The 27,849-nt window shown below is 40.0% G+C and overlaps 1 protein-coding gene across 1 annotated transcript; it reads left to right on the top strand.

Annotated features, from left to right (window-relative positions):
• The first annotated feature begins 416 nt into the window (after window positions 1–416).
• Window positions 417–27,156, top strand: SLC7A6 (solute carrier family 7 member 6). The gene is made up of 11 exons (XM_054169997.1): window positions 417–494; window positions 1,098–1,166; window positions 5,212–5,775; window positions 9,202–9,327; window positions 10,825–10,969; window positions 12,413–12,536; window positions 22,779–22,882; window positions 23,714–23,810; window positions 24,075–24,224; window positions 25,146–25,329; window positions 26,501–27,156. The coding sequence occupies exons 3-11, from the start codon at window positions 5,253–5,255 to the stop codon at window positions 26,593–26,595; spliced, it is 1,548 nt and encodes a 515-aa protein (XP_054025972.1). The 5' UTR covers window positions 417–494; window positions 1,098–1,166; window positions 5,212–5,252; the 3' UTR covers window positions 26,596–27,156.
• The last annotated feature ends 693 nt before the right edge of the window (window positions 27,157–27,849 follow it).

Here is a 27,849-nt window from a genome sequence, read left to right as displayed (position 1 = left end):
CGGCAGACCCGGGGCAGACGCGGGCCCCCGGGCTGGGTAAAGGCGCGGGTTTCTTAACGGTCAACGGTCTTCTCCATCTTGTGCATTAAGAAAACGACAAGGAGGGTTCCCGGCAAGGCAAGAGGCGTGGGAGGCGCGATCGCCCATTCAGCAGCGGGGGCGAGAACTCGCCGCCCTCCTCACGCCCAGGGCGCGGCGGGGCTGAGGTAAACCCGTCGCTTGTCGGGCTGGAGGCTGGGCCCTACGGCGTTTCCCTCAGGCAGCGGCTGTTTCCTGCCGGGGAGGGGAGACGACGGCGGCTGCTGCGGGCCTGGGGCTGCGGGGCGGAGCGGCCGCCATCACGTGTCGTGTAGCAAGGAGCGAGCATCCCCGGGACACGCAACGGCATTGCCGGCGAGAGCGGAGGTAACGTGGGCGGCTGTGCCGCTACGGCCGGCGGGCAGCTTCCTCCGGGGCCGGCACCGCGGCGAACGGCGGGATCTCCTCCCACCTTGGTGAGGGGACAGGATTGGGAGGGGGGAGGATGCCGGGGTGGCGAACAGCTCTTCTCGGTTCAGGCGGAGGTTTCCGGCTCCTCTCCGCGCCGTTGCCTCCCTTGCAGCATCCGGTAGCTGCTGGCCTTGGCGAACCGGGCCGGCCGCAGGTGTGTGGGGTGGCAGTGCAACTAATAATCCTGTGTTTATATGTTTTTAAAAGGGTGCTTCAGCGGCAGCACCTGCAGATGCCTCAACCCTGACAGCCCCGGGAGGGCAGCGGCTGCCCCACTCATCGGCACTGAGGCGTCCGCCTTCCAGGGCAGCCTTTGCCTTCCCCGGGCTGTTGAAGAGGCGTGAAATATGTTTACATCCCGACTTGAGGGTGGTTTCTTTTTGGAGCCATGTGTTTTATTTAGTTTGGCAGCAGGCAGGTAGGAGGGTTGGTGCTCAGGTTGCTTTATAACAGGATGTTTTGTTGGTGGCGGGTGGATGGCATTTATAACTGCTCTGTTGCTCTGGCTATGGGAGGGAGCTGAAGTGGGGTTAGTGATACCCTCAGGCGAGCATGGTTTTGCTTACTGGCATTTGTTAATGATTTTGATTGTTCATGTGTTTTTGAAGTGAAATGCCATCTGTTTAGGCGTGACGGTGAGTTATGGCTGAAGAGTACACATGGGTATAGATTTATAGGTAAGCATGTGCCTTCTGGCATTACTTTTCCCTTCTTTAAGAGGTTTCCACTTTTGTGCCCCAGCATTAAAAGTAAGATAAATTTGTTGAACAAACTGTTATTGACTATTCTGTGTTTACATGGGAGTTACTGTACTAATTTCACCAGATGTTGCTCTCATTGCAGCTTCCTTATGTACTCCTAACCTTTCTTCTGCCTGAATCAAGACTGTCTGCTGCAAAGTCCCTAGTTGTGATCTTGCTTCTATTTTCTCCCTTGGAAATATAAAAATAAATGAGAAGTGTGAAGGATATAGTGGCATGTTATTTTCCACTTGTAGCTAGCACAGTTCCCTACCTTTAAAATGACTTTGTTTCTAATCTGGGGGTAATTTTCCTGAGGTGGATCTGTCTAGGAGGGGTACTTTAGGAAATTTTGAAAAGTTTCTGAGCCCCTGTAACCGAGTATCTGTAAGCTGATGATAGTTGTTTCCCTCATTTAATATTTATAGTCTCATTCAGGATTTGTCCAAACCTGTGGACCGTGTGTGTTTGGTGAATATCTCTCGTGCAGCGGCGTCACTGGTGTTTATAGTCAGAACTTAACTGCTATCACCGATCCTCGTATCAAGTGAATCACTGACATAGTAACTGCTCTTTCATACCTTTTAAGATTATAAACACACCTTGTCCTTTTTAAATGGGATGCAGCAATTAATTCTATTTCATCAAAGGTTTATGTCAGGCTTTATACTTCTAAAGGTTATATGTTTGCATATATAAGCACAAAAGTCAGATTAGATCTTTACATTGGGAATTGCTTTTGTTGTAAGGGTTTCCTGTCTGCTAACTGTGTGTATGTCAGGGAAGCGATTCTTCTCTCCCCAGAAACAAGAAAAACACATACTAGACACACTCTAAGCCTTTTCCACTGAAATATTCATACGGAGGTGCCTAAATATATACATTGTAAGCCCCAAAAATATGTAGGCTTTACAACCTTTGTTCTGCTGGTGTGTAACTCCCTGAAGACTTTCATGCTGTTTACCTCTGTAAGGGAATCTTGACTCTTACTGAAGGGCCTATCACTGTGTTCAAAACCAGGAGTTTTACAGCTGGGATATGTGAATAGTCAGAATACGTATATAAAGCTGTGTTACAAGAGCTATTTTATGCAGTCAAGGCAGATGTGGGAGGTGGAGACAAGAACACTAGGAATTTTTGCTAGTGAGCAGGTATTGTAAGATTTTTAGCAGGTTGGTATTTCTTACAGGTCATTAAACCTGCTTGCAGCTCATCCAAGGTTGAACAAATGAGAGGTCAGCTGCTGTCCTGCACAGTAGGAGAGAGGGGGAATCTTGGCAGATGGTTCCTCTTTCTCTCCTCTTAAAGGAGAGCCGTCCTCCAATATGGTGTTAGTGCTTTAACTGCACATTAACCTTGGTTGGCTTCTTTGGTACTTGGCCAAACTGTGAGAGGCCTTATCAGGCCTTATTTTTCATGAGACAGTGAAGTGATCCTAGTTACAGGTCGCTCTGTCCTGATTTCATATCACAGCAGTGTCATTTCAGTTAAAAAAAAAATAATAAAAAAAATCTTGGGCATATCAGCAAAAAGATTCCCCACAGCTGCAATGATCAGCAAAAAAGAAGGAAAAACAAAAGTTTAAGACTTGTATTGCACAAGGGTGAAGGATGAGGAAATCCATGTTAGCTTATGTGAAGGCGTAAGCCTGCGTTAGCTGTAGCAGTCCTGTGGCAAGGCTTTGGCAGAATTAGAGGTTGTTGTAACAGTGTTTTTAGCTGCACTATTGCAGGATTGGTTTGTGTTAGAAAACAAACACTATTCATCTCCGGTTCTTCTCTTCCAAGCCTGTCTTCTGTTTCTGCATAAGCAATGGCCTTGTGACAGAATCATGGATTTTAATATATGTAGTGTCTTCACTGTATTTTCTCTAGTATCTGCTCTACCTCTTCCTTTGCAGTTTTTTTTCAGCTGATCAAAGCTGCTGATTTTAGTTCCAGTTAAGATTAAGTCAAGTGCTTGTAGGAAAAAAACCCAAACTTGTTTGTTATAGAGGCGGTGTAGTAAGACACACTACTCAGGCAAGTAAGCAGATCACGCCCTGAGGCTTCAGGGAGATAAACCAAAGAAGGTTGAGAGAAGAATGAAATGCCAGATCTTGAGTGAGCCATTTGCTGCCCACACCTTCATGCAAATGTAGTTGTTAGCAGATACCTGAAGTTGGGAATAACAAAGGCAGACTCAGAGAGGAGGAAAGTGTTGGGCGACAGAACAAGCCAGGCTGAGTTTGGTTGTTCTTTCCTAGGCAGAGTAGGGCAGGAACAGTCAAGGTCATCCGTAACGAAGTTGCATAGAACTGCAGTTAGGTGCTGCTCGTTGAGGGGGCGGCGCTTGAATAGTGGCAGGGTCTGTAGTTTCTGGTCATTAAATGTACCGGTGTGCTTCAGATCGTGAGGTGCAAAACTGCAGATCTGACTTAATTTGAATGGCTGAGTTGTTTTGAATCAAATCTTCAAAATGCCTAAGTATTCAAAGTAATTCCTCTGAGCAAGTTGTACATTGAAAGGTATTACAGGAAGAAATGAGAAGGATCATCTCGTCCACCCTCGCAGCAGAGGGCTTCCCGCCCTTTTCATCATTACTGTGCCCCTTTCTCCAATGGTCTGCGACTCTCCTGTGCTGAGAACTCTGGAGCTGGCCCGCTCCCGATGGGTGGGGGTTCAGTAGGGATGAGTAGAGGGGCAGAATTCCCTCTCTCCACCTGCTGCTCATTCTGCCGGGGATGCAGCCAGGGTCTGGGCTGTGAGTGCATGTTGCCTGCTCATGTCTAGCAGCACCCCCAGTCTTAGTTTACAAGTTTATTGTTGTAATAATACAAAAGGAAAACCTTTTGTAAAATTAGTGCTACCACAAAAAAGTGCAAAAACCTGCCCACCCCCCAGCTAGATCAGCTGCTCTGTTCTAATTGACCCAGAGTTTTTAATTGTTCTGTAGGAAGTGGTTGAAGTACACACCAAGGGTTTTATGAGGAGCAGGGCAAGTGAATGACCGTGCATTCTAGTAATTATGTGGGGCCTGTTCTTTATACAGCTGATAACCTCTAATCAAAGGTACGCTTGCTGTTTAAGGTGGATTCAATACAAGACCATTTCTTGAATAGATTGTTTCTTACTTCTATAAAATGAGCTTTACTCAGAAATGCTGCTATTTATCAATGTATTCTTGTGCTAATAAATGTTACGAGCAGTAACTTGCTGTTGGAAATCCTAGGAGAAGATCCTGGAAACTTGGGGAGAAGATGGCCCTTTTCCAAATGTCAGTTCTGAAGGAGAGGAGAAAAGTTTATTTCATGTCTGTTTTTGAGTACAGATGCTATTGGAGACTTTGGATGGAAACTACTGTGGGTTTTTTCATGTACAGCATGCACTCTTGGATAACTCCAAGAAATGGGGCAATTAAACTGGGAATAGTTTTAGGGAGGGAGCAAACTGTCAGTTAAAAGTCAAACAGTTGAATCCAGGAGTAAGTGTCTCTTCATATGGACACACACTGCATTAATCATATGTGTGACCCTGTTACTAGATCACTCATAACTTACATGAGTAAATAGAATAATTTGATAAGTCTTTTTAGCCCTGCAATAAATCTATGTTCATGCTTAGAACTTCCAGCTTGGTCTTAGGGTGTTTGCTTTTTGTGTATCACCTCACTTTGCTTCTATCGGTTCATTCTTCCTTCTCGGCATTGGAATCCTTTAGTTATGCGTTTCCTTCAGTTTTGGTTGCTTGTTTTCCTAAAGGTAGAAGTTCCTTTCCCAGCTTGTTATATTGGAATTTGTCATGTGCTGTGTGGGGGCTGTTTTTTCTGTTCTTTTTACTATGCGTGGGTTTACCTTTGTGCGACAAAACGCAGGAAGCAACAAGAGGGAATTTCTCAATTTGTAAATCATTGGGTTGAAAGGTGAAAAGAATATTTGGCAAGTCCTGGGATTAAAAAAAAAAAAAAAATTATAATGATTTCAGCTTTCTTTCTTTTGTTTTAGATTGTGTTTTGGAGTCGTGGAGAATTCACAGTCTTTCTACAATGGAAGAAAGGACAAATTGTGTGAAGTCACATAGTTCACTGGCTGAATACAGCCCCGTCAATAAGCCAGACAGGACAGATCCAAGCTGTGAAACACAGGAAAACCCCAATGCAATGCAACTGAAGAAAGAAATATCTTTGATAAATGGGATAAGCCTTATAGTAGGCAACATGATTGGTTCAGGTATCTTTGTCTCTCCCAAAGGAGTTCTCATCTATAGCAAATCTTACGGATTGTCTTTAGTAATTTGGGCAATTGGAGGGATTTTTTCAGTCTTTGGAGCCCTCTGCTATGCTGAACTTGGAACCACTATTACAAAGTCAGGAGCCAGCTATGCATATATCTTGGAGTCTTTTGGGAGCTTCATTGCTTTTATTCGTTTGTGGACATCACTCTTAATTGTTGAGCCAACTAGTCAGGCCATCATTGCCATCACCTTTGCTAACTACATAGTTCAGCCTTTCTTCCCTTCTTGTGATCCTCCATACTTGGCTTGCCGTCTGATAGCAGCTGCTTGTGAATGTAAGTATTTCTTGAAATTCACTGTGGTAATTTTACATCCAGGGTTAAGTTTTATTAAAACAAATCGTATAAACTCCCAGAGTTGTTGCATACTGAATCTGCAATGGTCTGAGTTAGAGTGGGGGAAAGAATTTCCAGCACATGAATAACTTGCAGATACTCAATCAGTGAATTACCTTTCCTCCTTCAGAAGCAGGCTAAAATGAGGGGGGAAGGTTTTATTTCCCCCCTCAGAGAGGTATATTAAATCAAACTTGAAGATAGTTTTTGTGTGCTCTAAGAGTTACTGGCAAAACAGATCTAATGTAACTTATTTTATGATAACTTCTCAGTGTGAACATACCTAAGTAATTACGCTGGGAGGGTTTCAAGAGACCACTCAAGATTATTCTCGTGATTAACTGTAACATCAGTAGAAGAGTACCTGTCATAAAGCTCTGTATCAAGAAAATGAGGCAGTGTGATTGTACTCTGTGTGTCTTAGTTCATTTTAGGTATTTCCTATTAAAAATATTTATATGAATATATTTCATTTCCAGTAAAGAGTAAAAAATACACTTCAGGAAATCTGTATGGCAACCCTTTGTCCTGCAGCTATCAGGAGATCAAGAGCTGTGGAGCTGCCATCCCTATTACCATAAAACTTGACCTACAGAGAACTTGAGTTTTTTACTGCCTGTGCTGTGCCACAGGGAGATGTGCTGCGCCTTGCTGCTTCCTTTTAGAGGCAACAGGGAGTCTGCTGAAATAGCTCAAATGTTCCTTCTTACAGTTGTCTGTGTAGGACTAGAATATGGGAAACGCAGGCAAGTAGCTTGTGCAACAGAAATTTGACCTCTGAAACTACTTGTGAACACTTCAGCTTCGTGTTCTGCTTTGGTAAATTAATTTGGTACTGTTGGGAAAGCACTCATGTGCTGGTCCAGGTAGCAGGAAGAATAATCACCAACTTCTTTCAAAAGATCTGTAAGTGTACTCCATTCTATTCCCTTGATCTCCCTCCTTCTCTTCCAAATGTGTGTCCACATTTTGTTGTGACAACTTGAGGAAAGAAATGAAGGATCTGTAATGTCATGTTCACATTCCTTGAACAGCACCCATCCCAAGGTATCCTGGCAGAGATTCAGGAAGAATCGTGCTTCCATTTAAGGTATCTCGCATCTGAGGGCAGTTAGCCCTTCTAAAAGGCAGTTTAGCAAAAAGCAAGAAATTAAGGCAAAATTACTCAATTAAAATGATTCTGTAGCAGATGTAGAAAGACAATATGGCAATTCTCTGCACTTGCTGCTAAGAGGGGATTTAGCACCTTTTTCTTTAGTGGAGACACGTGACAGCAATCTCACTGATGGTATAATTTTGACAGTTCATTTTTTGATTTAAGTGCTTCTGCTCTGCTCTAGATGTTGGTGACTCACCCCTCTGCTACAGCTTTGTTTAGCTGTTTCTCTTACAGCCTACACTCCTTCCTGGCCTGGCAGGACTGGTACTGTGTCAAACCCTTAGTTCTGGGTATAGTTAGTGCTTTATTTCTGAAATGGCTGGTAGCTGGTTAGGTGCAGGTTGTACGTGAGAACAGCTGGGATTGTTGTGGGGTATGTTTTTGTTCTTTTAAAAATTGTGGTAGTAACAATACTAGATCTAATGTGAGATCAACCTTAGTCTCACACAACATCACTTTATCAATCATTTTGGCAGTGGGTAGCATCTGGTGCCACTGATCCAAACTTGACTGTTCTCAGGAACTTTTAAGTAGCTACATGATAATTAAAGTTCAAAGGAAACAGAACATGAGAGACTAATTTTGGTAAAACAAAGACTCTCGATTATCTTTCTTTTTGTTTTGCTTTTGAAATGTAGGAGATGGAGTTTGAAGCAGAGACCAGGCCCTAACTCACTAAAAGAAGTTAATTATAATTACTCCCAATGAAAGTTGTTATTTAAAAAAAGGCTGAAATAAACCCTGTGAGTAAATACACCCTGTAGATAATGCTGATCATTAATAGTGAAGAGCAGAGAGGAGCAGTGTTGTTTTTTCCTGAAGGCTCCCTGGGAGCTGCAGCAGTCCTGACTTTTGAAATTTGATACAACTGTTTTTTCCCATCATCTTGCCAAGCTCAGTGGAATCCCGTTCAGCTATTCCACTTGCCCAAGCTGTATAGTATGCTAGTGCCATACTGTTGAGAGTATTACCTTTCTTTTATTGCCTTTTAAAAATTATTGTTTTTCAGTTTGGTAAGTGTGCTAAGTTCATTTTTATCTTAATAATATCATAATATTATTGGAAAGGGAAAATATTTATCAGATCTTTTAATTTTGTTCCTCTGCTACCTTACTCATCAAGCAATCAAGTTTGGTTTTTATCTATGTGCATATTTAAAATGCATAGTACAATAAAGTTGTTTGGAGGTAAAAAGTATAATAGAATATAACCACTTCTATACTAGCTGGAGAAAAAAGATGTGTGTGTGTGAAAATATTAAAACTTTGGAATCAATAATGATAATCTGGATAAGAAAATTAAGCACTGGATTAGTATTCTATCCAATAAAGAATACTGGAGATACCAAATCCTGTTCAGTGTTCAGCATTTGAGTGCAGGCAGAGGTTTTCTGGCTCTCCACTTCAGAAAAAGTAGTAAGTGCAAAAGCAAAATGTTGACAGCCACGAGAACAGTGTGGGGAAACTGATCATATGAGGAAGTTTAGTTAGCCACTGTTACCAAATATTTGAGAAATCTGAAAGTCTCATTTCAAGTTCCATCACCATCTTGTGAAATAGGTCTGAAGCTAGTTTATTTTTAGATAGAGGGAAAAATACACTCAGAATACTCATTGCTGCCAGTTCTTAAAAATCCCAATTAACATTGCATTAGCTGCAAAGTGTATGTCATTTGACCAGATTCTTTCTAACCTCACTTAGTAGTAGAGTTCAGTACAACTGGGAGAGAGTATTGAGTCCCCTGTGTCCATATTCAGGATTGCACATTCTCCATGGATGTTGAACTCATCCTCAGCTGAGCAAGGAATGCTATGAAAACTTCTCAAATTCTCTTTTTATATCTTTGCTAAAGGAATTTCTAGGTAATATTTTGTGGATCGGAATGCTGATAGATTGAAATTAATTATTTCATGTGGTAATTTCTTTAGCTTCAGGAATAGTGACACAATTCAGCTGATGAAAATGGGTGTGTGGTCAGAGAAGGGGAAGGGTTTTCCTTCCATCTCTTTAAACAGTGTGCTCAGAGCATCTGTTTCCTACTGTTTTGTTTAAACCGTTGTGTTTTCACTGCCAGTGTAGTTTGCTTAGTTAAACCTAAGTATTAGTATATCAGGTAAGTGCATATTTAGATTATAGTTGAAAATATTTGAAAAAGGAATTAAAGTGAATGTTGTGCAAATACTCTTTTCATTTTTCTTTTATCCTTAGGTCTTCTAACATTTATAAACTGTGCCTATGTAAAATGGGGAACACGAGTGCAGGATATATTCACCTATGCTAAAGTCATTGCTCTTATTGTCATCATCACAACTGGAATTGTTAAATTATTCCAGGGTAAGTTATAAACTTAAAGCAAAGGTTTGTATTTATCAGTTCAACCGACTTACTGGCTAGAGACTATAAAATATGTTGTATGTGCTAGCAAATAATGTAGCGACTTTGAAGACACTAATAATACCAGTGCTGGGCATTATCATGGTACTGTATCATGAGAATCTGCCCTATCTCCGTTGACTTTGAACTGGGTAAAAGAAAGTAAGTGATTGTTCAGCAATATTGTGGAATTTACAGCCTGCAATATGAAATCATAAAGGAAATGAAACCAGCAAAATACAGAGCTAGCAAAACAGAGTGGGAACAGAGAAAGCTGTAGGTTTCTGCAGGGAACATACTACTTCAGAGAGATCAACTGAATATTTTTGTTTGTTTGTTTTTACCAAATGAATTTTGTTTAACTGAAAGCAAAAATGAGAGAGTGCACGCGTGTGTGTGTGTGTGCTGGGCACTGTGCCTTCAAGTTCAGAGGAATTCTGAACTTAGTTTCGTCCTTAGCTCTTCCTTTGGGGAGAGTGTGTTAGTTTAAAAAAATTCCCCCTGCATTTGAAGCTGCCGTATAGGTCTTTCCTTGGTCTCCTTTGCTCTAGCTGGTTATTGTTGAAAGTCCACGGGCAAGGTAATTACTGCTAATGGAACATCCTTAGCACATCTGACCATCCCTTGTTTTGTAGATACTGAGCTGCTTCACTACTAACTTGCGTGTCATTATTTCCTTTGTTCCTAACTCAGCAGTTACTCTGCCGTGTCTGTGCCGAGGGCATAGGAGTGCCTGATTAGGATAAAAAGGAAGAAAGAGAAATAAGAGGAGATATTTTGGAGGCCTCTAATATTTCCCTGGCCAGTTTTGATGAAGCCTAAACGTTTCAGAATATATAGTACAGGGCACTATATATGAGAGTTCCAGAGTACTTTTTGTACTTGTTTTCATGTGTCTGCATATGTAAAATAATCTGATTATACAAAACTGCCATTGATGAGCTTTGTCTTGACTTGCTTAAAGTCAAAAGAGGGCACAAGTTCTCAAAAATACTGATAAAAACCCCACACTTCTTGTCTTAGCTTGGGAAAAGTATGTCTCAAAATAAAAATATCTTCTGATAATTGTCCTCAGTTTTCTATTTTTAATAGCTAAAATTTAGGGGCGGGGTGGGGGAGTGGGGTGTTGGTCATAGTTACCTAAAATCAGCTGTAAACTTTGTTTTCCACATGGATTAAATGATGGGAAATGTAAAAGGATGGAGTAGATTATAACATTTATAAAATAAAAACTGCCCTTAGCCAGAGTACTGTCACTGCCAGCTGTTTGTAGCTAAGTTTGAACTTCATGTGCCTGTGCTTTCTGTGCCATTGTGGGCAAAGGTGTTTATCATCCATAGGACATAATCTCATGGCTGAAGCAGAGAGCAGCACTGGAAAAAGAGGTTAATATGCACCAGTGAAGGAGTTAGGGTTTCTGAGGGGTTTGTATTTTCATTGCATCTCTCCCACACGCAGGTTATTCATCGCACTTCGAGAACTCTTTTGAGGGATCTTCTTTTGACATAGGAGACATTTCCCTGGCACTCTATTCTGCCTTGTTCTCCTACTCCGGTTGGGATACCCTCAACTACGTAACGGAAGAGATCAAAAACCCTGAGAGGTAAATGAGGAGAAATTCCAGACTTCTATAAAATTACTCCATGAATTACCTATTTTTCATGTCTGTTTGGTTCATAGTGCCCTCATGCTTGTCCAGTCAAAAAGCTGTAATCCTCAAGTTCACATTCGAAATAGTCTCTTGGCTTTAATCTTGGATGATGCAAAGTCCTTAAAGAGCCGTCTCAGCTTCTTATATTACAGAACACTTCTAAATGGATTTCTATGTGGTTTTCTAATTCTGTTTCTCCTCAGCCCCGAGATTCTCAGGTCTTTCACTGTGAGTGTGCAACCCAGAAGCAGAACCGGAACTCACAGTTACTAATGTGATGATTTATATTGATGGTAGTGGTGTGTGTTTGGTGTTTTGCTTTCTCAGCAGACCCAACTGGAGTTCTGGGCCCCAAGCAATTTTTGAGGAAGCTTCTAAAGTGCCTTTCATTTTTCTACTTTGTTGGATTTTTGTTGGTTTATTACTGAAAACTATGTTCATGGCAAACACTCATCCACATCAGCATGCTGTGTTTGGTTTCAAATGGGGCAAATGCAAGTGTAAAACTCATTTCTGCTTTCCCTTTTGAGATATTTGAATACCCATGCAAGCTTTGGAGAGGGGGAAGAATAAGGCTGAGAAAAGCCAAAACCTAAAAATAAGTTTGCTTCTGCCTCTGCTTTGCAGAGTTCCTCCTTATGGTGCTGCAGACTGCGGGCTGTGAGTTTCTCAGCTCTAAATCTTGCCTGTTTATATATAGAGGCTTGAAATGTTTTCATGTTACTCTAGACTTTAATGCTGCTTTCTGGATATGTTTGCTAGTGAAGTGCACCACATTCTGGGATTCTTAGCACTGCAGCAATTTTGAATCTGCCTTCTGTACCTCTTTCTGCAGTTACACAGAACAGTTAGGTTGTTTTTTTTCTCTCCAGTAATGAGTAGAGGTGAGATAGAGGTTTGGCTTAGTGGGTCTACCTGCACCAGCTGCAGAAGTAGATGTTAGAAGAGAAGCATTTACCAGGGAAGAGTGCAGTGACCTTCAGCCCCTTCGGGTTCTGATTGTGCTAATTAACATGGCCAGTAGGAAATAATTTAAAGCATGTAAATTGGAAGGCTGTTATTGCAGAACTGAGACCCTGAAGTTGGGCTACTTGAATAGTAGTCTCACAGAATCTCTTTTGACACAGCATTCAAGTTTTAAGTTATTGCAAAGCCGGGTTTGTGGGGTGGGTTGGTTGGTTGGTTCATTTTGGGGGTGGTTTTGTTACTCTATCTTAGAATTTTTTGTTTTAAAAGAAATAAAGCTCTTCCAGAGACACTTATTCTGAAATCTTTATTCTGTCTTCATACCTTTTATCTCTAAGATAAAGGATACAAAGAAATAAACTTATTATGTTATTAATGGAGTTTTTTTTCCCCCTGTGTTGTGGGTTTGCTTTGTTTTTTCTGTTACAGGAACTTGCCACTGGCTATTGCAGTGTCTATGCCAATTGTGACTGTTATCTATATTCTGACCAATATAGCTTACTATACAGTGCTGGATGTTGAGGCCATTCTTTCTAGTGATGCTGTGGCAGTGGTAAGTTGACTGTATGGTATTTTGCTATACCATTCACATTTCACTATTTAGGGCTGCATTTCATTTTGAGGCACAAAACTGGAAAAATTCCTGCTTTCTTCCAGTACTTCACTCAGTACAAGAGGAGAGAACTCTTTAATTCTAAATAGAAGAATACTTGTAGTGTTATTATGTGCAGCATTTGGAGAGCTGGAGCAGGACACAGAGCAGTGTTCCACTGAGACACATTCTCTTGAGCTAATAACTAGTGCCATGTATCTGTGTCAATGGATGTGTTGCAGCTCAGCTCTGAAAAAGTTTATCTTTGTATCTACTTTTAAATAACTTAAATCACTGTCTTCCCAGCCTTTTATTAATTTCAACAGCTTCTAATATTTTGGAATGTGTTATTTTTGTGCATGATTAGAAGTTTGAATCCAATTAAAATGTATAAGCTTCTTAAAGTAAAAGCTGGTCAAAACATGTCTTAGACTTAAAGCCAATCATTATGCAAAAGTGAAGGGTTGGTTTGCTGGTTTTTTTGTTGTTTTTTTTTTTCCCCTGTAGCTAGTGAATTAATTGGATAGTTCTGGTTACTATATCCTTTAGATTTGGGACTTGAAAAATTTAATCCTCTTTCTGGTTATTTAAATTGGAGGAAAAGAAATAGCTTTCTTCCTTTTTTAGATTCCCAGTTGGCTTCTAAAATGTAAGTACTTAGACAATGGACAGAGAGTTTTAAATATATCCAAGTGAAGGAAGTATTGACTCTGTTCCCACAGAGGATTACTATGATTAAAAACTGGCTTAGCATATCAGCAAATTCTCATGTCAGGTATTTAGGCAGATGGTTCCACAAAAGCATTTATTTGACTTCCTTTCAAATTTGAGAAATGCTTGCATTCAATTTAAACTTTTAAAATAACTCATGGTAAATGTGGTCTGTACCTTGTAATTTCAAATGCAATTATGCAGATGTTTATATCAAAATGCATTGAAAGTAAATAAACCTTTGTTCTTTGCCTTTTTAGCCGAAATATGGAAATACAAAATATATTGGGGAAAAACTTGGTAAAACATTTCAGAACAAAACAAGGACATCAAATGTGTAATTTTCAGTATGCACATGCTAAGGAGTGATAAAATCTCCAGGACTATTTATTTTTGTTGTAGGATCTAGTATCTCACATAAAGTACCTTCCTTCAGTGACTGGTAATGGAATTTTTAGTTCTTGTTTCCAATTAATGAATCAAGACAAAACTAAGATTCAATACACAATCCACTGTGCATCCTGACTTATATAAAGCAACACACTGTTGTGTTTGGTTTTTTTCCTAGCTATTTCATTGGTGTCACTCCTTGACAGCAATGAAATTCTCCAATCTAGCCTGTCCCCTAACAGTATTCTGTACAGCCGTTTGGTGAATGAGATCCATTTCCTGATGCACTCTGGGAGACTGGGGAGTGGTTCAGCCTGGGCCTGTCTCATCTGTGATGCTGTACACAGCAAGTGGTAGCACTGCAGCAGCAATAGATAGTGAGATAAAAGAGCACTGACTGATGCCTGAACCTTACTATACATGTGAAACCCAAGCCTGAATTTTTATCATTTTAAATACACTTAATGTAACTGTTCTTGAAGGAAAGTGAGTATGTATTTATTTCTCTCTGTGTGTATATATTTATACATATACCCATTCTGTGTAATTTTACATGAAACTGCAGTCCTCAGAGCTGGACAGGTCTTCCTCTCTAGCACAGGGTAGATCCAAACATGGAGGAGACAAGAAGAAAACTCAATCTAATTGCATGCAGAGATACTGCATAACCAGGATAAGAATGAAAAAATGTTTGTGATTTCCAAAGTTATTAGAGGTTTTACTTGTGCTAGTTTTAGTGGAACTTAACCCTAATAATGACTTTGGAAGTTGAGAGCTCTGCTTTTTCACCAGATCTCAGGATTGCCAGACACTTGCACTTAAAAACTTAAGTAATTATCTCAGTGAAAATGTCTTTCAATAGAAGTCTCAGCAGCTGGCAAACAGTGGTCTTCTGGTTGTCCCTACTTGTGTCCCTCTTAGAATGGTAAGGTGAAAGTGCAGCTGAAGTTTAATGTTTAACACATGAGTCATTAAAGATTCCTTTTTATTGCTGATATGAATTTATTTGACTTCCTAATCAAGCGTGGGCCTCTGGAAAGCTGGCAGTCAAGTGGTACAGTTAGCACTGAGGACCTGACATCACACTGCGTGCTTCAGGGGTATTTTACTTAACTTCTGATGAGGTCCTGTGGACTGACTGCTTCTGTGTGGTGGGACTGTAGTAAGGGAGAGCAGTAGTTACGCTCTTGAAGATCATCTTCCAATTTAGTCTGTTCTAAAAGGGAAGTGCCCTTTGTCCCCAGTGCTAAGCAATGTGAACCAAAACCTAATGGCGCTAATTTGGAAGAGTTGCTTCAAAAGTGCATTTGCAGTCCTAACTAGAACACTCAGGATGCACCCATAGTTCGCTAGTGAATAGAGGGGGGGAAAGTAGTAAAAGAGCTGATGACTTTAATGATCTGTATTTGAAAAGCATCCCGTAATACAGAAATGTAAACATTTCATGGTGACATTTCTCTGGGTGTTGTAAGAAAATATTATCCTCAGTGGAATCTTTATGAGACTTAAGGCATTGCGGTCAGTGGATGAATGAAGAAAGGAAGTGACAATTAAGCCATTCAAAAAAATTAATCAGATGAAAATGAGCCACTTTGATCTGCCTACATAGTCTGCATGATACAGATTGCTGTAGTGTTTTGCTGCCCTCAGTGTAGTTCACAGGGTGAAAATTACAATAATTATTTTTATACAGAAACATGGTATGAATGCTGCTGCATTTTAGTCTTTTGTGTAGTAAAGCAGCAGTTAACTTCATAATCTTTCCTTGTTACTATTTTGGGAAGAAATAGATTAGCTTTCTCCTATTCACTTCAGTTAAGAGGCTTTCAGCTGGGAAGGGGAAGCTGTTTCCAAGCAATGACAGTTTTAAGTAAAAGAAATACAGTTGCACATCACACTGCATGTTGTTCATCTTGATGGCTAGAAGATGGAAAAAGTCTTATCAAAGGATGATATGGAACAAAGTGATGAATGATGCTTTAGGATTAGCTTCATTGTGGTATACTTCTAGTGTCAGGCCTAAGAAACTAATTTTTTAAAAAGCTTTTTGTTGTTGTTGAATTAAGTAGCTTAGAAGTTCAACAAATTCAGACAGTTGTTGATCATGTAGAAATTGCTTCCTTTCTCAAAATTTTGTGTCAGAGTTTCACAGCTGACTTGTCAGAAATGTTACCTCATTTTCCCCTGTCACTGAACAAGTGGGGGTTTTGCCTCTGAGAGGTGGTGTAATTTTTGTTTGTGAAGAGGGCAGCTGGCTCTGCAAGCACTGCTTGACCTGCTTCATCTTCTGACAGGAAAGAACATACAGATTGCCAGTGCATAGCTTCCTGTGTTTGGGCATTTCTTTTTTGACTGAGTTAGTATGATAGGTGATACTTGGCAGCTTACTTCCTTTGCTTGGAAAAGGTAAAATTGATTCCTTGTTGAAGCAAACAGTTGGTTGTCCTGCATAGCTGTCATCTTTCTTGGAGCTCTGCAGCTTTGTTGGTAGACTTGGAATAAAGGTGCCTACTTCAGTGGCCTCTCTGAATACCATCTTGCCAGTTCAGTGCTGATCAATCCAATTTACCTTGATGTAGTCCTATTCTAGAGCAAACTTGCTTTGCTTTGACATGCCTCTCCCTCTGTGAACCAGGAATGTGGGAGGCTGTGTTTTAGCTCTTTTTTTTTAACTTTTGGTGTGTAGTTTAACAAATGTCAAGTCTCTTTCTTCAAACTGAATTCAGCCAGAAATTCTTAAGGTACTCCTAGACCTTTTGAGTGTTACTTCTCTTCTTTCATTTGGTCAGTCACCTGCTTCATTTCTGAAGAGGAAGATCTGCTTGTCTTTGGCTGCCAGTGTCATGCCATAAAATCATGGAAGGATTGGAAGGGACCTCCGGAGGTCATTGGGTCCACCCTCCATGCCAAAGCAGGATCACCTTCTTTGCTTGCACTAGCACTTCCTAGTAAAGTTCCTTTGGATGAAATGCACATTCTGTACCTTGCAATGGAAGAACCCTTCATTAGACACAGGCAATTGCTTTCAGAAGACAGCTGTTCAGTAAGTCATTTGCCTTCTTTCTTGGAGCTAGCCTTAATTCACTACCAATACAACACTCCTGTTGCCAGTTGTGTAGAAGCACTCTGGTGTTGGAGGCTAATCTGAAAAGCTGAGCCAGAACTTTACAAAGTGCTACATAATATTTTCAATATGAGAAAGGTTAGAGACATTGGAATAATACTGAACCTTTACAGATAGCTCTTAAAAGTGCTACAAGCAGGATAAACACCCAAGACGACTGTGATCAAGTATCTTCAGCACCTCCATGAAGATATTAAACAAAACAATTTTCCTGTTAGAGCTGGCATCTGTAATCTTGATGTGGGCCATGCAGAAGAGATATGTTACATGCAGTGCACATGCATATATTAATGCAGTAGAGTAGTGCTGGTTTATCTAACATAAGATTGTACACAGTGCCTTAAAAAGGAAAAGAGAATTTCATGCTGGACCTTGCAGAGTGCTGCCACCTTCTCCAAGAAAAGGCATTGCCAATAATAGAGAGAATTATGTCTGAGTAGAATCAATCAACAGAATGGTGGTTGAAACAAAAATTAGAGAAAACCTGAACATTTACACAGCTTGCTTTAGCACTGTTGCAAAATTCTGGTTGCTTCCACTTGATGTGCACTCTTCTTCCTTCCTTTAATGTAAGTGATGTTAAATCTAATTTTGTCCAAACGTCATTCAGTATCTTGACAAAATATGATTTATGGCAATGGAAGAAGACTTCAGCTGCTTGTTGAATTTTTTTTTGTATGTGTGGCTTCCTGGTTGCCATAAATCAGAGTTTCTTTGTTTCCTTTAGGAAGTAGCTCTTTAAAGACCTGAGAAGCTAAAAATTAAGAAAACAGTCTGCCAGCTCTTCCTGCGATGTTGGAATGCATTTTTTCTCTGCCTCAAGAGAAAAGTCAAAGCAGAACTAATTGCACTTCCAAGATACTAGTCAGATTGCTCATATATGTTAATCTCTGTACTGTTGTATATGGCTCTTGGGCTAAGTGTTACAGAACTGAGCCTGGAAAAGTGCACACGTGCAATAGAATCTTGAAATGAGCTACTTTAAGAGGCTCTGCAGATGTCTTTTAAGTCTTCCTAGCAGAAATGCCTCATAATCTTCGAATACAGTTTGGTCTAAGTTTCTTTTTCACGTTAGATAATGTTCTCTTTGCATATATCCATCTGATCACTACTGTTTGGTGCTTTGCCAGCCTAGCATGTGCTCACAACTCCTTATGGTCTCAGTGCAGTCTGACTTTTTTGTGAGTGTCTGTAAGTGCACTTTTATTGTGCAGCCAAGTGTGATGGAACAGTTCTCACCTTGCAATTAATAACATAAATTTTGCTCTTCCTAATCATCTGTGTTCCTGAATTACTCGATGTGAGGCAGTATCCTGTGTATTTTGTTGTGGCAGCTGTTTATGAGGGGCAACTCCTGCTGCTTTTAGTTCAGCCTATTTGTATAGAATTGCTGGTTTGTCCTTTAAAAGGACAACAAAAGTGTTCTTCCAAACCATTCACAAGTTACCAGTTGATGATCATGGGATCAGACTAACCCAAGATAAAAATAAAATGTAGTTTAATCAGGCATTCACGTCTTGAAACAAAGCTGGCATTCAGTTTTTGACCGTTCTTCTGGGAGGAACGAAATAAGGGCAGTTCAGCTGAGAAGTGCATGGCTGGAAGCTTCCTCCTTCATTATTATTCCCTGTTGATGGTTTGGGTGGGAAAAAAAAAAATCACAACAAAGGGGACCAATTCCAGGTGCATGTCTTCCTACAGTGTGCGTGTATGTATGTATATTTTAGATGTCCAATGGATGGGAGGGCATAAAAGGACTTAATCTGTAACTACAAGTGCTGTATCAGCCACTGAATTCTCTTACTATTTCCTAGCTGTTAGAAGCAGTTATAGTTCAAGTCTGGACTACAGGACTTGTCAGACTGTAGCAGAGATGACAATTTAATCTCTTAATCCTTCTTGCTCTTTAGACTTTCTCAGAAGAAACCTGAGAAGAAATCCATCCCCATAGTGGTGGCTTTCTCCTGTTATGGTGGACTAAATGCTTCTGCTATAGCTGCCTCCAGGTAGGCTCCTCTGTCATCCTCCGCATACCCTTGCGAATGCTCCATTCTTTCCCCTGTTGCCAGCTCATTTGTTTTCATAAATGCACTTCACTGCTCCCAGAAGTGGTGGTAGTTGAAGCGGAGTTGCTCAGGTCTAGCTCAATGGAGGATCCATGGGTGTACAATGGCAGTTTTAGCAGAAAGCAGCCACTAACTCTTCTCCTTCCCGCCTTTTTTTGTTTGTTTGTTGTTTTTTTTCTCTCTTGATGCAGTGCACGTAGTTTGTGCTTGAAAACTTGACTGCTTTTTGTACTTTTCTCTGCCCTTCTGTCTTATGTGAAGTAACCCTCTGCCGTGCACACCATTGAATGCTTTTTGTGGCCACTTTTACTGACGCTTCAGTAGTGCTTTCTGCAAGAAGCACTCTAGAGATCTTGGGGCTTGTCATTGTTTAGAAGAGAGTAGAGCTCAGCTTTGGCAAAGACTTTTCTTGGCAGCTGTTAAAATGAAAGTGTTGGAGGATTAGTAAGTATACTCTGAGATAGAAAAGTATTTTTATTGTCTGGGTAGTAATACATGAACTTGGCTGGTTTTTGTTAGAAATGAGGGTGAGATCTTGTCACAAAACACTTGTGGATGGTCTTTGCTTGTCATGGTAAGCTAGTTAATGTCAGTAGAAAGTTTAGCCAAACTCAGGTACCTTTCAACTTTGTTTTGCTGAAAGATGATTTTGCAGGCAGAACTACTTGGCAAACGAAGTTGAACTCCTTAGGTCATTTTGAACCAAAATACTCCTTTGCATTACTTCCCTTAGGGAAAAGTTAAGCTCTTGAAGTTAATGCTCCACCCTTTGCTTTCAATATTTCAATAACTACAGTATTAGAACAGTGTTTGGTAAAGGTTGTTGCTAGCTTATTCTCTCTTTTGAAGAATCTGACTCTTACAGATCTAAAGAAATTAATTATTTAGACATGGAGCTGGATCAGCAGTTGTTACACATTATATAGCTTGTATCCAGAACACACTGGAGTCTATAAGGTCTTGATCTGTGTATAATTTGTGGCAGTGATACCATATCTTTGCCTTAACTCTGCGGTTTTTACTGCTCGTGGGAGTGCTGTTTCTCAGGATGTGTGAAACAGCATTAGCATACCTTAGAAAGATTGGATGTACATTATAGGATAGAAATGGCCTCTGAGGTTAGTCCCACATCTGACAGTCCACACTGTCCCATTACTAAATGTTCCAAAAGGAAATGGAAAATGCTTGCAAAGAGCAAATGCCAGCTTGCCCTTTGAGGGAAAAAGTTTCTTCAAATGACCTATTAGCTAATTTGCATCCAGCAGCAGAAGAGCACATTCATACATTTTCTTCCTCTTCTCTAACTTTAGCTGTTAATATTATTTATCTGAATGCTTGTTCTTTAGGCAACCATACTAAACATCTTAATTCTCTAACATCTTTTTTGAGTTCTGTGTCTTAGCTTTGTATTATAAATCAATAAATCCTTTACCAGTTTAAAGTAATTTCATTTGCTGTTTGGTTTTGGAAATCAGCAATCCAGGTCTAAATCATCCTTTAAAATATTTAAACATTTGCCTATTACAATTTTCATCTTGTCCTCATTCTTCTTGTGAAGAAGTCTTAATTCATTCACTGCATCATTATGGGTTATGCTCTGCTTTAGGAGACCAGGTTTCACAGCTGCATCTAGATCCAATAAGGATCTGAGAGAAGCACAGTGGTTTCTAGCAATTATTTGTTCTTGACCAACAGAAATCTTTTTCTATGGTAAATGTGAATCACTAGTTGCTTGTTCAGTTTCAACTGACTGAAAATGGGTAATGCATGGCATACAGAACACACTTCTTATGGCATGGTCTTTTGCTAAATTGATGTTCTGATTTCAGCATGAAACAGGATTCATAGATGGATTAGTAGTTCTATACTTTTCTTGTGTTGGCTTGTATAATTTCTGTGGGAATCTATACATGTGCCTTTTTCCATCCCTGCCTTGAAGCTGCATTTTGAGGTCAGGAAAAGAGGTGCTTTATTAAGAATCAGGGTAGTTAACACACTTACCTTTTGGCAAGGCTCCCAGTAAAGTGATTATATGCTTTTGCTTTGTCCCTTAGCAGCAGGAAATCCTACTGCCAAGGCTCAACTAAATTACACAAAAGGATGGAATAGATTTTACTTTTTAGTGTAGATGATGGTATACAGCTAAGTGGAGTTGGATGCTGAACTTAAAAGTGCTTTATTCAGCATGTTTGTAATGCAAGTTAGTCAATGCAGACAAAGAACAGGAAGCTTCAGCTGGCCAAGCTTTGTTTTATGTCCGTAGATTTTACTGTAATTTGTGGTTTGAAGATGGACAATGTATGCAGGAGTTTGCCTCCTGAAAATCGATCACTCATTTCACACACACCCCCAAAAAATCCATATTTTACTTTGTATGCCTTTTTGACCTATGAAAGTCCTCCAGAGAATAGATCCCAACACACTGCTGCTGGTGATCTTGTTCCTGGGGTAATTCAGTCAAAATTTGGCCATTGTTAATTTCAGATGACTTTATATGCTACAAACAAAGGCTAGTTCTCAACATTAATCCACTCTGACTGTACTCCATAGCTCATAAATATTATGACAAAGACCAGTCAAAGGGGAGGTCAAGGGTGTGGTGTTTCATAATGCACAAACATGAAAAACTGAAGGAAAAGTTTTGTAATTGAAAAGACAGACCTGCAGAAACCTGAGCTAGTATATATGCTTATTATGCCTGAGTAGCTTAAAATTGATAAAGCAGCAGAAGCAAGAAAGTGGTTTAACACAAGGTTCATTAAAATACTCATATCACTGCTCCCTGCTGAGGTGTTTCTAATGTTCTAACACAAAATCTTTGGGGGTTGTTTGAATACCACTTATGCAAAAGTATGTAGCTTTCTGTTTCTGTAAATAATGATTTCATTCTGCCTTATCTAGACACAATCCTTTTGTTACAAGGGCTTCTGTAGAAGAAATCATAGAAGTGATTTAACTGTCGGTAGAATTGGGATATGAATGCTTCCACCCAGAAAATCCATGAATGAATTTCTGCCTAGCTCCAAGTATGCTGATGTTCAGACATGTACAGTGCTCAAACTGAGATGAGATTTAGAGTAGCTGTCAGCCTTCATGTTTTAAATTTCAATTTCCTCATTTTTCAGACATTTTGTTTGATATTCTAAGTCTCTCTCCCTTTGGTTTTCCATCCAGGAGGCTGAACAGAATTGACCAGGACAGTATCCTAGAAATTTTCATGATAGGTCCCAGATAACTGACTATTGATGTCTCTGAGCTGCTGGCTTTGATGCTTCTGGTTTCTTGGAGCTCAGTCAATTTCTAGAGCTCAGTCATGGAAAGTCACCACAATTGGCCTGCAGTGTTGTCTTGCAAAATTAACTAATGACTGCTAATAAGATACTTGCTCTGTCCTTTGTCCTTTGTGAGGGTAGAGCCCTCCTGGTGGAGCTAAAGCAAAAGATCGTGTGGCTTAGGAAACTGAAGAAGGGAAATAGACACTGTTCTAGGAGTCTTTTATATGTAGGTGTGATGGTGGTTATGTTTACCATTTGCCATGTGAGACTTCCCTTCTGGGATCTGCAATAACATTTTTGTGCTTGAATCTCTGTGGTTACTGTGTTACACTTGAGTTCTGTAGTTCAGTTAAATAATAAAATGTATTAAGATGGGTGAGAAGATTCTGAAAACATTTTGTTTTCCTTGGTGAGCAGAAAATGTGAATTCAGGTGCTTGACTAAAAAAGTTTCTGCTTGTTTAGACTCCATAAATAAACTTAAAAAGCTGTGTGCTTCTTTGAGCTGCATTATGGATTGCCCTTATTCTGTTGCTGTTTTTCTATACAGACTTGTGGTGAAAGCTTTGATGTCACTGTTTCACATATACTTTATTGCAGATGTTTTCATGTTTCCTTTTTCTTTTCCCTTTCATCAGACCTTTGCTGACCAGGTGTTTGGTATCTTCAGCTGGACAATTCCCATTGCTGTAGCCTTTTCTTGTTTTGGTGGACTTAATGCTTCCATTCTAGCATCATCAAGGTAGTGCTTATCTATTTGATGGATGTTCAGAAGTATTTTGTGCATTACTGCTATGCTTGTCTATTAAGAGAGTGGCAAAAATATTTTTGTAATGGAACTTACAATGAATAAGCACAGTAAAATAAAGCTCTCTCTGTGTGTACATACACCCCAAACACTGCCTTACTTCCCCAAAGCTTTCCTGGCTGTGTGCTGAGGACAGTTCAAGATCAAATGTGTGTTGTCTGTGAGTCCTGAGGCCTTTTGCTTATTTGAGTTATCTTCCATTTTACTTAATACATCAGCAACTTTTTGTTTCCAAATGTATTTACTTAAAACTTAGTGACTTTTTAAAGTCACTATATTTTAAGTTTTTTTTCCAAGTGAAAAGGTTTACAGGTTGCTACCACTATTAGTAAAAGCAGCAAAAAGCTTAGGATACAGTAGAGAAGCTTCCCTCTGAGCACTGATTAGTGATGTAACTAGTGGAAGTTTTCAATAGATCTATTCAGGTGTTTTGAGACCCTTGCTGTCCATTGAATGTATGTACAGTGCTTCTGCACTGAGAACAAGTTTGCATGTGATCTGGTGAAGTAGTCTCTATAGAACTATTTAGTTGGTGACAGAATTCTGTGTGTTTGTCTTTTGAGCATGTGGCTGATGGCCTTTTTTAGAGACCTGCTAACCTCTTCTGGTTGGGACCAAATACTTCTGCTATAAGCCAGAATGTTTTCAGTGCTGTAATTACTTACTTTTAATAGTATTTTCTTTGATTTTTCTATGATACATTCTTTCTCACCTGTGGCCTTGACATCTGTTTTCTGGCTTGTGTTTTGTTTTGTTTTACCCCAGGCTGTTTTTTGTAGGATCTCGGGAAGGTCACCTTCCTGATCTGCTTTCTATGATCCACGTAGGGAGGTTCACACCTGTGCCAGCGCTGCTCTTCAATGTAAGTTTGTGCTTTTCAGCTCTTCAGATGTAACTATATGAGTTACAAAGGAAAACTTTGACAACTCACAAGAGACAACTTCAGATTCACTGTCATGAGAGTGATTTCTGGGAGTGATTTATTTTTTTTTTGGTTGGTTGATTTTTGTTTGGGGTTTTTTTGGGCATAAAATCATGCCATACACCAAGAAGTATCAGGTGGTACTTTAAGGCAAAAAGCAGCATGAACAATAAGCTTCAAACTTCTCTTGTTCTTTTCTGACAGTGTTTTATGACCCTTATTTACCTGGCTGTTGAAGATGTCTTCAAGCTTATTAATTACTTCAGTTTCAGTTACTGGTTTTTTGTTGGTCTGTCTATTGCTGGGCAATTATATCTGCGGTGGAAGGAACCAGACCGACCCAGGCCTCTTAAGGTGATGTATACTTGGTACAGAATTGTTTAAAATCCTTGTCTAATCCCTGTCTAAAATCTGGACTATATATGTCCAGCTTCAAACTAGAGAAGGGCAGATTTAGATTGGCTATCAGGAAGAAGCTCTTTACTATGAGGGTTGTGGAATATTGGAACAGGTTGCCCAGGGAGGTGGATGAGGCTCCATCCCTGGAGGTATTCAAGGTAAGGCTTGATGAGGCCCTGGGCAGCCTGGTCTAGTTGAGGATGTCAGACTAGATGACCTTTGGAGGTCCCTTCCAGTCTGGACCATTCTGTGTCTAAAGGTTAAACATTGATCAGGACTTAAAAGCAGCTTCCATTTTACATTTTATCATGAAAGCCAGCTTGTCTGCCAGATGAAAAATAAGTGATAGTTGTAATATGCCTTAGTTCAATGCATATCCCTTCTTTCAACTGCAGAATGTCCCAGCTGGCTAACAGAGTAGTTAGCCTTTTTCCTTGGTTTAGAAATCTCTAATTAGGAATGCTTAAGTTAATTAATTCTGTCAATGTGGAGCACATTTACCTCTGATGATGTTTCCATTCAATAACTGAACCTCTTCTCACCTCTCAGACTAAGTTGATACTCTACAGGAAAAAGTCATGCTTGTTTCCTTAGGGTTTTTTTGGATTTGTCTTAAAAACACTTCATGCTGCCATACACTTTCTTTCAACACAGCAGTTGCCATACTTGATTACTTTTTCTGTTTTTAGCAGCAGTTCTGTCAAAAAATAATTCTGCAGCTTGCTTATGGTTCCAAGTAGGCAGATGGGCAAGAGGAAAAGCAGATCATTTCATAAAGTGGGATTGAGAGGGAAGTCTGGAACTCTTCACTAAAATGTTTGTAACTGTAGACAACAGATATTTCACTAACAGTCTTTTCTGTTTTTCTGTCTCCAGCTGAGTGTGGCTTTCCCAATTATATTCTGTATATGTACAGTATTTCTGGTGGTAGTGCCACTCTATAGTGACACTATAAATTCATTGATTGGAATTGCCATTGCTTTATCTGGAATTCCAGTCTTTTTCTTGGGAGTGTATTTACCTGCATCAAGGAGACCTCAGTTTATCAACAAGCTTGTAGGTAAGTTTCTTTGTAGGTGGAGGTGTGGTTAGGGAAGAGGAAAATTTAAAAAGTGCATCTGGCTTTGTTGATGAAAAGGGGTTTTGTGGTCAGCTGACACCAGCCAGCACCTAAGTACCCACAGAGCTTCTTGCTCACCAGCACCCCTTCAGCAGGATGATTGAGGAAACAGGAAGAACAAAGGTGAGAAGATAAAGGTCAAGATAAAAGTGGAGTAATTGAAGACAAGGCGGGGGGAAATCCAAAGGGATTGCAAAAGGGGGGAAAAAAAGAAAGCTTTGATACTGTGCCAACACTGTTCAGCAATCGCGAGAGCATCAGTGTGTTACCAGCCATGTTTGAGCTGCAGATCCAAAACACAGCACCGTGTGGGCTGCTACAAGGAATACTAGCTGCACCCCAGCCAGACCCAGTGAAAGGGTGCACTGATTTTGTATGTGTTTTTACACCCAGGTTATATTTACTGCATATTTAAAAGACCATCCACTTTCTGCAGATTTCATTCTGCTTTTATACATTACTCTTTAATCAAGCACGTGAACAGCCTTTTTGTTAAGGTTGATAGATGACTGTAAAAGGGGCTGGACATTCTTGGTAATGCAAGGTGACTGCCTTGCTTTACAGAAGTGGGTGTTTGGAGATAGATTTCATGTCAGTCATAGACTGGTATTTTGCCAGTTGCTGCAGTTAAAGTAGACATTTTCCTTCAGCAGTACACTGTTGTCATTGTTACTATGTGAGATGACCACGATGAAGGATGTGGGAAGGTTTATAACACAATCTTAGAATACAACAGGATGTGGTGCTGAAGCAGCTAGTGAAGTTGTAAATACGTGGTAATCTTGTCTCTTTCCTGGGTGCTGTTTGTTTTTGTACTTTATTGTTCCAGTTTTATGCTCTTGATTTTAGCGAGAAAAGATTTTTCACTTCAGGTGCATAGCAGGGTGCCTAAGAACAGCAGCCTAGCACATCAACAGAAGAGTTTCAAACATCTTCTGTTTTAAAAAGTTGAGTGGAAGACATTTCTCATATTAACTTTCATTGTTTGTTTCCCTTAAAAGAAGTGAGGCAGCATTCTTGACAACAAACTTTCATTAGTCTGATGCATGTTGTGTCGTTAGAGTTGAGGTAGGTGGCTGTTCTTCTGACTTCTCTCCAATTTCCTGTGCAGGTGTAGTCACACGGAACATGCAGCTGCTCTGTTACTGTGTTTTAACAGAGATGGACCCAGCTGAAGAAAAGAAGTTAGAAATCAAATCCAACTAAAATTTTTAAGGCATTACAAGAAACAGTAGGGGAGGATAAAGCAATTCTGACAACAAAAGGGAAGAGATGGAACCGGAAAGAAGGGGGGAAAACTTTTCCAGTGGTCTTGAAGAAACACTGAAAATGTACTTACCTGCAGCTGACCTCCAACATCGATCGTAACAGGTCACCCTCCTCAACTATGGCAAATTTTCAGGGTGTTTTCAGTGGGTGATGATTACCTACCCCTTTCAGGCACACAAGCTACACATCAGTGCTGTTCCTTCATCAGAATTGGTATTAAAATGGTAAGAGCTAATGGATCAAATTAGGTTTCTGCAGACCCAGGTGGTGAAGTAATGCGTTTTCAAGTCAGACTGAACCCCACTCTGGCTTGAGAGACCAGAAGTCATTTCTGTCTTAAAGTCTGATGGATGTTTGCATGAAATGATTTGCTGTGCTATCTCAGGAGACAACTGGTCACAACAAACTGCCTAAATTTGTCATTGTTAGCAGAAAAATGAATAAAGTTGTGCTACATTATTTAAAGACTGAACCAAGCTTTCTTCCTTCAAGATGAGTACTTCATTCTGTATGCTCTGCTGGTCTTTTCTCACAGGTAATTAGCAATAGAACAAGAGAGAATGGCCTCGAGCTGAAGCAGGCTAGTTTTAGACTGGACATAAGGAAAAATCTTTCACAGAAAGAGTGGTCAGACATTGGAATGGACTGCCCAGGGAGGTGGCTAAGTCACCAACCCTGGATGGGTTTAAAGGTCATTTAGATGTGGTGCTTGGGGATATGATTTAGGGGTGAACTTTGTAGGGTTACCAGTTGATGATCCTGAGGGTCTTTTCCAACCTGAAGGTTTCTGTGATTCTGTGAAACGTATCTGCTTGGGGCAAGGATTTAATTAACAGCATCTTTGCACTAAAGGTTTGATTAACATTTGATGATTCTTTCCTGTTAACTTGTTAGTATTTGGCTAGCTTCTGCTAGGCTTTATGAAACTTCCAAAATCAAAATGTTCACTTTGAAGCCTTTAAGCAGTTGATTTTTGTGGTGTTTCAGTAAAACACATATTAGCAGCATTATGTCAGAAAGTCGTTGTTCTAAAGTTCAGTGCTCTTCACTAGAAAGTGACTAGAAACTTGCAGAACAAACCCACTTGTTTTTTTTTAATAGGAGCAGTTCAGTGGCAGCCACTCTATCTTGAAGGTTAAGTAGCAGGGAGAGAAAATAGGAATAAAACAGAAATAAAAAGTAAGTAGTAGT

This window comes from Dryobates pubescens, chromosome 19, assembly GCF_014839835.1.
Source record: "Dryobates pubescens isolate bDryPub1 chromosome 19, bDryPub1.pri, whole genome shotgun sequence".
Lineage (NCBI taxonomy): Eukaryota > Metazoa > Chordata > Aves > Piciformes > Picidae > Dryobates > Dryobates pubescens.
Note: the sequence above shows the minus strand (reverse complement) of the source record. Positions and strands in the feature narration are given on the sequence as shown.